This window comes from Vulpes vulpes, chromosome 16 (assembly GCF_048418805.1).
Source record: "Vulpes vulpes isolate BD-2025 chromosome 16, VulVul3, whole genome shotgun sequence".
Lineage (NCBI taxonomy): Eukaryota > Metazoa > Chordata > Mammalia > Carnivora > Canidae > Vulpes > Vulpes vulpes.
The window spans coordinates 47,248,519-47,258,838 of NC_132795.1; the positions used below are offsets into that span (position 1 = coordinate 47,248,519).

Here is a 10,320-nt window from a genome sequence, read left to right on the forward strand (position 1 = left end):
ATTTGGGGCGGCCGGCCGGGGACACTCGGCGGGGTCCCTGCGACAGTCCGCGGCGTCTGGGGCACGCGGGCCGTCGGCCCTCCTCCCACCCCGTCCCTCCTCCTCCTCCTCCTCCTCCCCCCGCCCCTCCTCCTCCCCCCGCCCCTCCTCCTCCCCCGCCCCTCCTCCTCCCCCCGCCCCTCCTCCTCCCCCGCCCCTCCTCCCTCCTTTCCCGGCCCCTCCTCCCGGCCCCCGGCTCCGGGCTGAAGGAGGAGGAGGTGGAGCCGAGCCTGGAGCGCGGAGGAGGAGCGTCTGGGCCGCCCCGCTCGGGTCCCGCGGCGCTCGGGGGCCGGTCCGGGGCGGCAGGGGCGGGGTGGGGCGGGGCGGGGAAGCCGGAAGCCCGTCCCGAGGAGGGAGCCGCCGCGGCCTGGGTGCTGCGCCTTCCCGCCCAGGCCCCGCGCCGTCCCAGCTGCGGCCCAGGGTCGCCGACCCCCCAGGGACACCCCCAGGGTGGTGGGACCATGAGGACCGCGCTCGTGTACCATGAGGACATGACAGCCGCGCGGCTGCTCTGGGAAGAGTAAGTGTGACCTGGCGGGGGAGGGGGGGTGCGCAGGGGGGCCGGGCCCTGAGCTCCGTGTCCACGCAGCCCCGAGTGTGAGATCGAGCGACCCGAGCGCCTGACCGCAGCCCTGCGGCGCCTGCAGCAGGGGGGCCTGGAGCAGAGGTGCCTCCAGCTGGCCCCCCGAGAGGCCTCCGAGGCGGAGCTGGGCCTGGTCCACAGGTCAGACCCCGGGGAGCCACACGCCCCAGGAGGCCGCCCGGGCCCTGCCTGCGGGCATCTTGGAAACAGTTTCTCCCCTACTTGCCCATTTCTCCACTGGGTGGGTGGGTGGGTGGGTGAGGGAACGGGGGAGGGGGACAGTCCTACCAGGGTCCAGTCCCCCTTTTCCTCCCCTTCCTGCTCCTGCTGGTGACCCTGCATCCCCTGCCTGCCCCCTACAGTCCAGAGTACGTGTCCCTGTTGCGAGGAACCCAGGCCTTGGACACCCAGGAGCTGCGGGCGCTGTCGGGACAGTACGATGCAGTCTACTTCCACCCGGTACGGCCCTGGGGACCTGCCTCCCACCCGAACGTGCATCCACAAGCATCTGCCCACTGTGTGCCGATATCCCCACGTTCATCAGCGTGCAAATGCCCTGCATACCGTGCCCGCTGCTGCTGCGGGGACCTGGCACTGGCCCCTGTTCTGCTGAGCCCTGGTGCCCCGCAGCCGGGCACAGTCCTGGGCAGAGGCGGTGAGGTGTAGCGGGTGCCAGCTCATTTGCACCCCTCCCCCGCAGAGCACCTTCCACTGCGCCCGGCTGGCCGTGGGGGCCACACTGCAGCTGGTGGACGCGGTGCTGATGGGAGCCGTGCACAACGGGCTTGCCCTGGTCAGGTGAGGGCCGGCCCCTCCGCGGGTGACCCTGCGCCGGCACAGGTGGACCCTGATGTGACCGCACCCATTTTCACCGGCAGACCTCCTGGGCACCACAGCCAGAGGGCCGCTGCCAACGGATTCTGTGTGTTCAACAACGTAGCCATCGCAGCCAGGCACGCGCAGCAGAAACACGGCCTGCAGAGGTGTGTGCTGGGCTTGCCGGGGGCCAGGGGCTGGAGGAAAGTTGTGGCGGAGGTCGCTGAGACACCCGCTTCAGCCCTTTCCCACCTTGGGCTGGGCTCCCGGCCCCAAGGCTGGAGGCCCTGCCCCTCGGTGAGCTCGGCACTGCCTGTCCCCAGGATTCTCATTGTCGACTGGGATGTCCACCACGGTCAGGGCATCCAGTATATCTTTGAGGACGACCCCAGGTGAGCTGGGGATGGGAGCCTCCCGGCGACCCCTGCGGGGGGGCCAAGGGGCTGAGGTCCTCACCTTTGACCTCTGACTTCTGCCGTGGCTGGCCATCCACAGCGTTCTTTACTTCTCCTGGCACCGCTATGAGCATGGCCGGTTCTGGCCCTACCTCCGGGAGTCAGATGCGGACGCCGTTGGGCAGGGGAAGGGCCGTGGCTTCACCGTCAACCTGCCCTGGAACCAGGTGCCCACCGCCCTGCCCGGCCCCCCTCCAGAGCCCCCTGGCCAGGCCCCATCCCCTGCCCCGCAGCCCCAGGCCTCCCGGACCAAGTCCAGCACATCCTCCGGGGCCCCAGGGCCACACCTGGGGGTGAAGACCCCACAGCCCTCCCGATGGGCCCCACACTAATGCCCCGTGGCCGCAGGTCGGGATGGGAAATGCTGACTACCTGGCCGCCTTCCTGCACGTGCTGCTCCCTGTGGCCTTTGAGGTAACTGCGTGGGGCAGGTGTGGCCTTGGGGGGGCTGTGGGAGGGGGACTCCGTGCTCGGGCTCCCCCTCCCCCTTCACCCCTGCTCCAGGCTCTCTCTGGCTCCCCCCCCTCCCCCACCGCAGTTTGATCCTGAGCTGGTCCTCGTCTCTGCAGGATTTGACTCCGCGATTGGCGACCCTGAGGTGAGGGCCTGGCCCGGCCAGGGAGGGTTCTGGGGGCCGGGGCAGGCCCCCTTCACGCTGGGCTCTCGTTCCAGGGGCAGATGCAGGCCACACCAGAGTGCTTCGGCCACCTCACGCAGCTGCTGCAGGTGCTGGCTGGAGGCCGGGTCTGTGCCGTGCTGGAGGTGACCGTGGCGGCTGGGTGGGCTCCGCGGCCAGGGGCTGGGCCGCAGGCCGGGGTGGCCGTCCTGCCGGGGATGGGGGCGCCCCGCCCCAGCGCCGGCCCTGCCCCATTCCACCTAGTCCTCTCCTTCTCCAGGGTGGCTACCACCTGGAGTCCCTGTCCCAGTCCGTGTGCATGGTGGTGAGGGCGCTGCTGGGTGACCCTGCCCCGCCCCTGTCGGGGCCCATGGAGCCTCATCGCAGGTACGGGGTGGGAGGCTGGGGGGGCTGGGCATTCCAGGCTGGGCCTCGCTGCTCCTGCTTCTCCCTCCAGTGCCCTGGAGTCCATCCAGAGCGTCCGGACAGCCCAGGCCCCTCACTGGACCAGCCTCCGGCAGCAAGGTCAGTGTGGCCCACGCTGGGCAGCAGGGTTACTGCCTGGGCTCCCACACCCTGGCTTTGACTCTGGACCATGCCCTAGGGTCAGCCCCCACACCAAGGCCCGGCACCTGCTCCGCAGACGGGAGGACCTCACCTGTGTCGCCCGGGGGACCCACGTTCAAGGCAGTGGAGGCCCAGGCCTCGGCTGTGCTGAGTTCCCTCCTGGGCCAGCTGCACCTCCACCCCACACCCCCTGTCCGCACGGCTGTTACCCTGACCGCGCCAGATGCTGCCCTGGGCCTGCCCCCTGCTGTCCTCCATCAGGAGGGGTCAGCCCCCCAGGAGGAGACACGGGCCTGGGCCAGGTGGGCAGAGCGGGCCTGACGGGAGGGATAGGGCCATTTGTCACTCCCTGTCCACATGTCCCCATTTACCACCACAGGCTCCATGAGGCCCTGGCCCAGGACACAGCTTTCACTGCCCTTGGAAAGGTCTTGCACCTGTTGAAGGGGATCCTGGATGGGCAGGTGGGGCACCTGGGATGGCCGAGGGCAGCCCTGGGGCTGGGGATGGGGCCTGGGAGGGCTGGGTGGTGCGGAACCACCTGGACGTGACTTGCCTTGCGTCTGGACCCTTTCTAGAACAGCTCTTAGAGACAGGCTCGGGACTTCAGGCCCACTCAGCCAGGCACTCTGACAGTGGGGCGAAGGGGATGATTTAAAGGGTGGTTTTAAGCGTCTTATTTCCAGAAGCGGAGCAGTTTGACTTCAGGTTGTACAGATGGCCGCTCTGTAGACAGAGACCAAGAGAGGGGGTGGATGTGACCCTACCTGATGGGCGTTGCCCTGCCCTGCGTTATTTACCTCCACAGGTGAGCAGTGGTGTTGCAATGACCCCTGCTGCAGCCGCCACGCTGGATGTGGCCCTTCGGTGTAGCTTGTCGCACAGAGCCCAGAGGTGAGCCTCACCTGGCCAGCCGGAGCCTGCAGAGCCTGGTCCATGGGCACCCCCTGCCCTGGCTGGCCACACCACTCCCGCTTCCCGCCGCACGGGGTGGGCTCTGGTGAGCGCAGCCTGTTCCAGGCCACCTTTTCCCTCTAGGGTGCTGTGTGTGGCTGTGGGACAGCTGGACTGGCCCCCAGACCTTGCCAATGACGGGTATGATGCCTGGGTCGCGTGTGCACCCAGTCCTACATGTGGTGGGCACCCCGGGGCCCGTGCGTGAGGGGCGGGCAAGCTCCCGGGAGGGTCTCCAGCAGTGCTGCCCCCAGCTGTTCCCCACCCCCCTGGTGCTGTCTGGGCTCACACCCAGGCACCTGGGTCTTCTCTGGAAGGAGGACTCTGTGGCTGGATATCAGAGGCAAAGAAGCCGCTGCCCTGTCCCCGTTCCACGTCTCCATGCCGCTGCCAGGGGTGAGCTGTGGTGTCAGGGCAGGGCTGCTCGCTGGCATCCTTGTGGGGACCAGCCCCTGGTGTTCACCTGTTCTTCTTGATGGGACCGTCGGTGTGGCTGCCCACCAGAGAGTGGGAGGTGGGGGACCCCGGGCTGAAGGGCTGGAGCTCCGCTGCTGTCCTCCCTGCAGACAACAGGAGCATTCCTGAGCTGCGTCCTGGCCCTCGTGCTGCCCCTGGCCTACGGCTTCCGGCCTGACCTGGTGCTGATGGCACTGGGACCAGCCCAGGGCCTGCAGGAACCCCAAGCTGCGCTCTTGGCTGCACTCCTGCGGGGTCCAGCAGGGGGCCGAGTCCTGGTCCTGGTGGAGCAGGTGAGTTGGGCAGGGTGGACGTCCTGTGGGTGGGGAGGTGGGGAGAGACCAGGGACTTGCTGCTCCCACCTCTTTTCCTGGCCCAGGAACCCACATCCCAGCTTGCAGGCATCCTGGCCCGGGTGTTGCATGGAGACGCACCCCCCAGCCTGGGTCCCTTCTCCACCGCCCCCCCAGAGGACACGCAGGCCCTGCTGTACTTGAGAAGGCAGCTGGAAGCACAGTGGAAGATGCTGCAGGTGGCCGGTGAGGATGCCAAACGCTGGGAATCTAGGCGGTAGTCCTGCCTTAGAGCTCTGCGGGGAGGGGCTCACGGCCTGGGGGTGACCTGCTCATAGCGCTGACCAGCTGCCTGTACCCATGTTCCCAGCTCCTTCTTGAGTGCTGTGACCCAGTACCTTGAAATCGGCCACAGTGCAAGTATTCGCACCCCAGGGACACCAATACAAGCTCGTCCCCCAAGAGCCGGTTATTCGACATTTGCCCGCACACCACTGCCTGAGACCTCTGTCCAGAGGGGCCAGACTGCAGAGCTGTCCACGGCCGTGACCTGGAGCCCACCTCCAGTGGCCACCTCTGCCCGGATGGCCCGTCCGCACTTGCTACACTGTTAACCTTGAAAATAAAAGTTATTTTACCAGCAAAAATGGGTTTATTTAGGAGTAGCAAAGGATTGCAGTTTGGGACAAGCAGACTATGGCAAGAGCACAGGCAAGTCCAGCAAGCAAAGGAGGAGGAACATTATTTTCTGGGAAAGAAGGAAGATGTTGGGAAGAGTTGTTGTGAATGAACATCCATTGGAGAAAAGCCAGAGTCGGGGATGGTGAGGATCCCCGGTTCTGCTCCTGGGTCTCTAACTACCAGGGGTTCCTGTAATTGGGGCTGGTGGTTCAGCTCACCCCCCAGCCTCCCCTTCGGGCCTCCCAAGCCCACTTCATGCATTTCCCTTTATTAATTTTCACATTCCCCCCCTTTTTTTTAAAGATTTTATTTCTTTATTCATAGAGACAGAGAGAGAGAGGCAGAGACACAGGCAGAGGGAGAAGCAGGCATCATACAGAGAGCCTGATGTGGGACTCGATCCAGGGTCTCCAGGATCACGCCCTGGGCTGCAGGCGGCGCTAAACCGCTGCGCCACTGGGGCTGCCCCATTTCCCCTCTTTTGATCAAGATCTTTCTTTGAAAGCATCGCTGATGGAGAGTCAGGTTTTCCGTATTTATAGTTTGGCCTGTGGATGCAGGAAGGACTTTCCTGGTTGTCCTGTCCTCCATCAGAGGGAGCGCGCGTGCCCGCTGGAGACCACTTGAGGCCACATCTGAGTCAGAAGGAAGGTCAGGAGGGAGAACTTCCAGGCACTTCTCACTGAAAGCCTACACATTCTCAAGGTTACAAGTATTGGAGATGTTTTTCTATTGGGCACATCTTTCTTTACAAAGGTTTGACAGGTAACAAAGTATAAAACTTAAAATAGCTACACAAAACAGAAGTAACACAACAATCCCAAATTGTATGATGGAGACACACAGAGAGGCAGAGACACCGGCAGAGGGAGAATCAGGCTCCCTGCAGGGACCCCGACGGGGGACTCAATTCCAGGACCCCGGGGTCACACCCTGAGGTGAAGGCAGATGCTCCACTGCTGAGTCCCCCAGGTGTCCCTGTACGACGGTTCTAAACCAGACGGTAGGTCGGCGGCGTTGCCTCCTGGAGGTATTTATTGGCACTTATTCCAATTTAGGGTAGAAAAGTTCCCCCTAGGGAGGCAAAGCCAGACTCCTGTGTGCCTCCTGGAAGTTCCTGCAGGGAGACGGGATGTTGCAAGAACACACGAAAACAATTAGCCAAGGGCATTTGGGCATTAGCTGAACACAAACAGCAAAACCTGAGACACACTGAGACAGTACTGCTCTCTTTAAACAAACAAACAAACAAACAAAAAACACTTTGAAAACAAAGCTTAGGGGCAGCCCGGGTGGCGCAACGGTTTAGTGCCACCTTCAGCCCAGAGTGTGAGCCTGGAGACCCAGGATCGGGTCCCACGTCCGGCTCCCTGCATGGACCTGCTTCTCCCTCTGCCTGTGTCTCTGCCTCTCTCTCTCTCTCTCTTTCTCTGTCTCTCATGAATAAATAAAATCTTAAAAAAGTAAATAAAAAAATCTTAAAAAAAAAAAAAAGAAAACAAAGCTTATCTGATAATACAGCCTAACAGGCAGTGAATTCAGAGGCTGAATCTGGGTCAGAATCTAGTGTCAGACACAAGTCAGATGAAAGCGGGACTTTTGTGAATCCTGAATCTTCTAACCCATCAGGAAAGTGGGACATGGGTTTGTCCTGGGATCATGATGAGGCGCCCCCTCTGCAAGGGCTTGGGAGGAGCGCACAGGGCACCCCGTGCTCACCAGCCGCTGGGCAGGCCCAGCCGGGCTCCGGTGCTTTCTCCCCACGGGTCCCGCGGACCCAAGTCTCTCACCTGGATGTTGGTGGCACAAGGGCGGGTCAGCACATCCCGAGAGGGTTCTGGAGGGGTCTTTTTCCAGGAAAGGAAATCTCCAGGTTGCAAGATGTGATGCATAAGGTCATCATCTCCATCTCCCAGGAGCTCACGGGGAGATTGCTACTTTGAAAACTTAAAGAAAAAAAACACACATTCATTTATTCATTTGAGGGGAGAGTGTGTGCAGCAGGGGCAGAGGGAGAGACTCCTCAAGCAGACTCCCCACTGAGCGCTGAGCACCCCCCGGGGCTCAATCTCACTGCTGAGGAAATCACACTGAGCAGAAACGAAGACTTGATGCTCAACCGCTGAACCACCTGGGTGCCCCGGGTGGTTACTTTTATTTTTTCTTTAAATATCTTATTTATTTATGAGAGACCGAGGGAGAGAGAGGCAGAGATACAGGCAGAGGGAGAAGCAGGCTCCACGCAGGGAGCCCGACGTGGGACTCGATCCCGGGTCTCCGGGATCATGCCCTGGGCTGAAGGCGGTGCTCAACCGTTGAGCCCCCCGGGCTCCCCAGATGGTTACTTGTGATAGAAGCAGTCAGACCTGAGCATCTTGAGTGGATCTGCTACCACTAATTGTGGGTCGGAGGGGCAGGGCCCGAGCGCGGTGGCTGTCCTGGGTCTCAAAGGCTGGATCTCAAAGGCCGATCCAGAAGGACCGGCAGCAGGCTCGTGGCCCAGGTACTTGGGAGGCTGACGGATTTTGCCAGTCGAGACTCCCCGTTTCCGGTCGTGCGCGAGACTAACGTGGGGCACAGAGGACGGCATGTGCACCGGGAGCAAGACCTGCTGGAGCACCGCGGCAGGGACAGTCCTCTGAGCCCCATGAAGCTCTAGACGGCTTCCCCACGGAAGCAGCCCTGGCCTAAGACAGAGCTTCAGTCCCATGAGGAAACCCCAAACCATGGCTAAGAGACGCTGACATCCACGCATTATGGAAGCTGCACGAGGGGATCCCTGGGTGGCACAGCGGTTTGGCGCCTGCCTTTGGCCCAGGGCGCGATCCTGGAGACCCGGGATCGAATCCCACGTTGGGCTCCCGGTGCATGGAGCCTGCTTCTTCTTCTGCCTGTGTCTGCCTCTCTCTCTCTCTCTCTCTGTGACTATCATAAATAAATAAAAATTAAAAAAAAAAAAGGAAGCTGCACGAAATCCACTCATGTGGATGGGTTTCCTTGTTTATGCTCTGGACAGCTGGGACAAGAGGCGGCACTTCCCGCCGGCTTCTTTCCCCACCAAAACTGGTTCTGAACACCCCGGTCCTTTTAATTGAAGGAGAGAGACCTGGGTCAATCCATTAAAAAACAGCGTTAGGGGTGCGTGGGAAGCTCAGTCAGTGAGTCGTTAAAGTCTTCAGCAAACAGGATCCCTGGGGGGCTCACGGTTTAGTGCCTGCCTTCGGCTCAGGGCCTGATCTTGGAGACCCGGGATCAAGTCTCACGTCGGGCTTCCTGCATGGAGCCTGCTTCTCCCTCTGCCTGTGTCTCTGCCTCTCTCATTAATACATAAATAAGATCATAAAAAAAATTCTTCAGCAAACCTATGGGGGATTTTCACTCATTTTAGGAGACTCTAACTATGCCTTGCAATTAAATTCAGCCTTAGTCCAGGGAATGTAAGAAATGTGGTGTTTAGCTGGATCCTCAGAAGATGTTAACTTTAAAGGAGCAGGTTTTGATGAGTCTAGGAAAGGAAGGAGTCAGGAGACGGGGTTTAGGGGAAAAGAGAAAGTCATGAGAATCTGAATGCGAATGAAGCGGTAGAGGAGCTGGGGTGGTGCCGAGGGAAGCTGAGTACGGACGGGGAGGTGGGGCCTTGTGTCCCCAAAGAAGACAGGGGCATGGAAACAGTCCTTGGAAGACTTTCTGTCTCTGTTTGCCTCAGTTAGCCTAGACATTGTATTTTGCGGAGAGGCAATTTTATTTTAATGTATTTTTTTAACATTTATTTAGAGACCACACGCGAATGCACGGGGTAGGGGTGCAGGGAGAGAATCCACACTCCCCACTGAGCCCAGAGCCCCACGTGGGGCTTGATCCCATGACCCTGAGATCCGCCCTGAGCTGAAACCAAGTGAGCGGCTAAACCCACAGCCCCACCCAGGCGCCCTGCAGAAATGTAGTTTAGGATTCCTGATAACGTTTTGAAGCTTCAACATTCCAATCAAAGTAGGCATCCCAGTTAGGGTGCTTTTTTGGTTTTTAATCTATTTTTAAAGTATTCTTTTCAAAATAAATGAAGTACTCTTTTACTTATTACTCTCATTAGTCCGCTGGCACCAGTCCTTCTACACCTGCCTGCCCTCACCTGCCCGTCTGCACCAGCCCATCCCGCACCAGTCCCTCTCCACCTGCCCGCCTGCACCTGTCGGCTGGCAGCAGTCCTTCTCCACCCGACCATCCTGTACCTGCCCGCCTGCACCTGCCCGCCCGCACCTACCCACCCGCACCTGTGCATCCGCACCTGCCCGTCCTGCACCTGCCCGTCCACACCAGCCTGTACCGCACCTGCCCATCCCGCACCTGCGCATCCGCACCTGCCCGTCTTGCACCTGTCCGCCCACACCTGCCCTTCCCGCACCTCTCTGCTGGCAGCAGTCCTCTCCACCGGCCCGGCCCGCACCTGCCCTTCCGCACTTGCCCATCGTGCACCTGCCCGCCCGCACCCGCCCGTCCCGCACCTGCCCGCTGGCAGCAGTCCCTCTGCACCCGCCCGTCTGCAACGGGGGCGACGGGCAGCTCGGACGCGGGCGAGAAGCCGGGGTCCGGGCTGCGGTGCTTCCGGCCCGGGTAACCTGCGGGCTCGGGCCTCCCGGAGGGGCCCCTGCGTCCACGCGCTCCCGCGTGCCAGCCCGCCCCAGCTGTGCGCCCTCTGTGGGGTTCTCGCCCCAATCAGCCTGACTCCGCCTCCTCCCCCGGCTCCGCCGCGGGCCTCAAGTTTCCCGCCCCTCGCGGCGCTCCAAGCCGGAAGCGCCCGCGCCCCGCCCTCCCGGTGACGCACTTCCGGCGCGCCTGCTTCCCGCGGCCTGGCGGGGGCGT

At 61.8% G+C, this 10,320-nt stretch overlaps 1 protein-coding gene and 1 long non-coding RNA gene across 10 annotated transcripts; one reads left to right on the top strand and one right to left on the bottom strand.

Moving 5' to 3' along the window:
- Positions 1–347: 347 nt before the first annotated feature.
- Positions 348–5,426, top strand: HDAC10 (histone deacetylase 10). Of its 9 annotated transcripts, none has more exons than XM_026019775.2 (20): positions 348–559; positions 629–763; positions 985–1,081; positions 1,323–1,420; positions 1,501–1,605; positions 1,762–1,830; positions 1,934–2,060; positions 2,242–2,307; positions 2,432–2,491; positions 2,566–2,655; positions 2,790–2,896; positions 2,967–3,034; positions 3,114–3,378; positions 3,456–3,540; positions 3,885–3,970; positions 4,115–4,171; positions 4,348–4,426; positions 4,597–4,779; positions 4,866–5,025; positions 5,150–5,426. In XM_026019775.2, exons 1-20 carry the CDS (start codon positions 501–503, stop codon positions 5,158–5,160), a joined length of 2,007 nt encoding a protein of 668 aa, XP_025875560.2. In that variant the 5' UTR covers positions 348–500; the 3' UTR covers positions 5,161–5,426. The 9 variants fall into 9 exon arrangements, with proteins under 9 accessions (XP_025875560.2, XP_072597666.1, XP_072597663.1 ...); XM_072741565.1 differs by having other exon boundaries at positions 4,957–5,025; XM_072741562.1 differs by having other exon boundaries at positions 355–559; positions 3,153–3,378.
- On the bottom strand, positions 5,409–10,242 carry LOC112935815 (uncharacterized). The gene is made up of 3 exons (XR_003238220.2): positions 9,963–10,242; positions 7,251–7,406; positions 5,409–6,577 (listed from the first exon to the last, which is right to left on the bottom strand). It is a non-coding gene; the product is annotated as an uncharacterized lncRNA (long non-coding RNA).
- Between the last annotated feature and the right edge of the window lie 78 nt (positions 10,243–10,320).

Coding starts and splice junctions, on each gene's coding strand:
- HDAC10 (XM_026019775.2), top strand. CDS start 501: ATGAGGACCGCGCTCGTGTACCATGAGGACATGACAGCCGCGCGGCTG. Junction 2,492..2,565: donor CCGCGATTGGCGACCCTGAG/GTGAGGGCCTGG, acceptor CTCTCGTTCCAG/GGGCAGATGCAGGCCACACC. Junction 4,172..4,347: donor CCAGACCTTGCCAATGACGG/GTATGATGCCTG, acceptor CTTCTCTGGAAG/GAGGACTCTGTGGCTGGATA.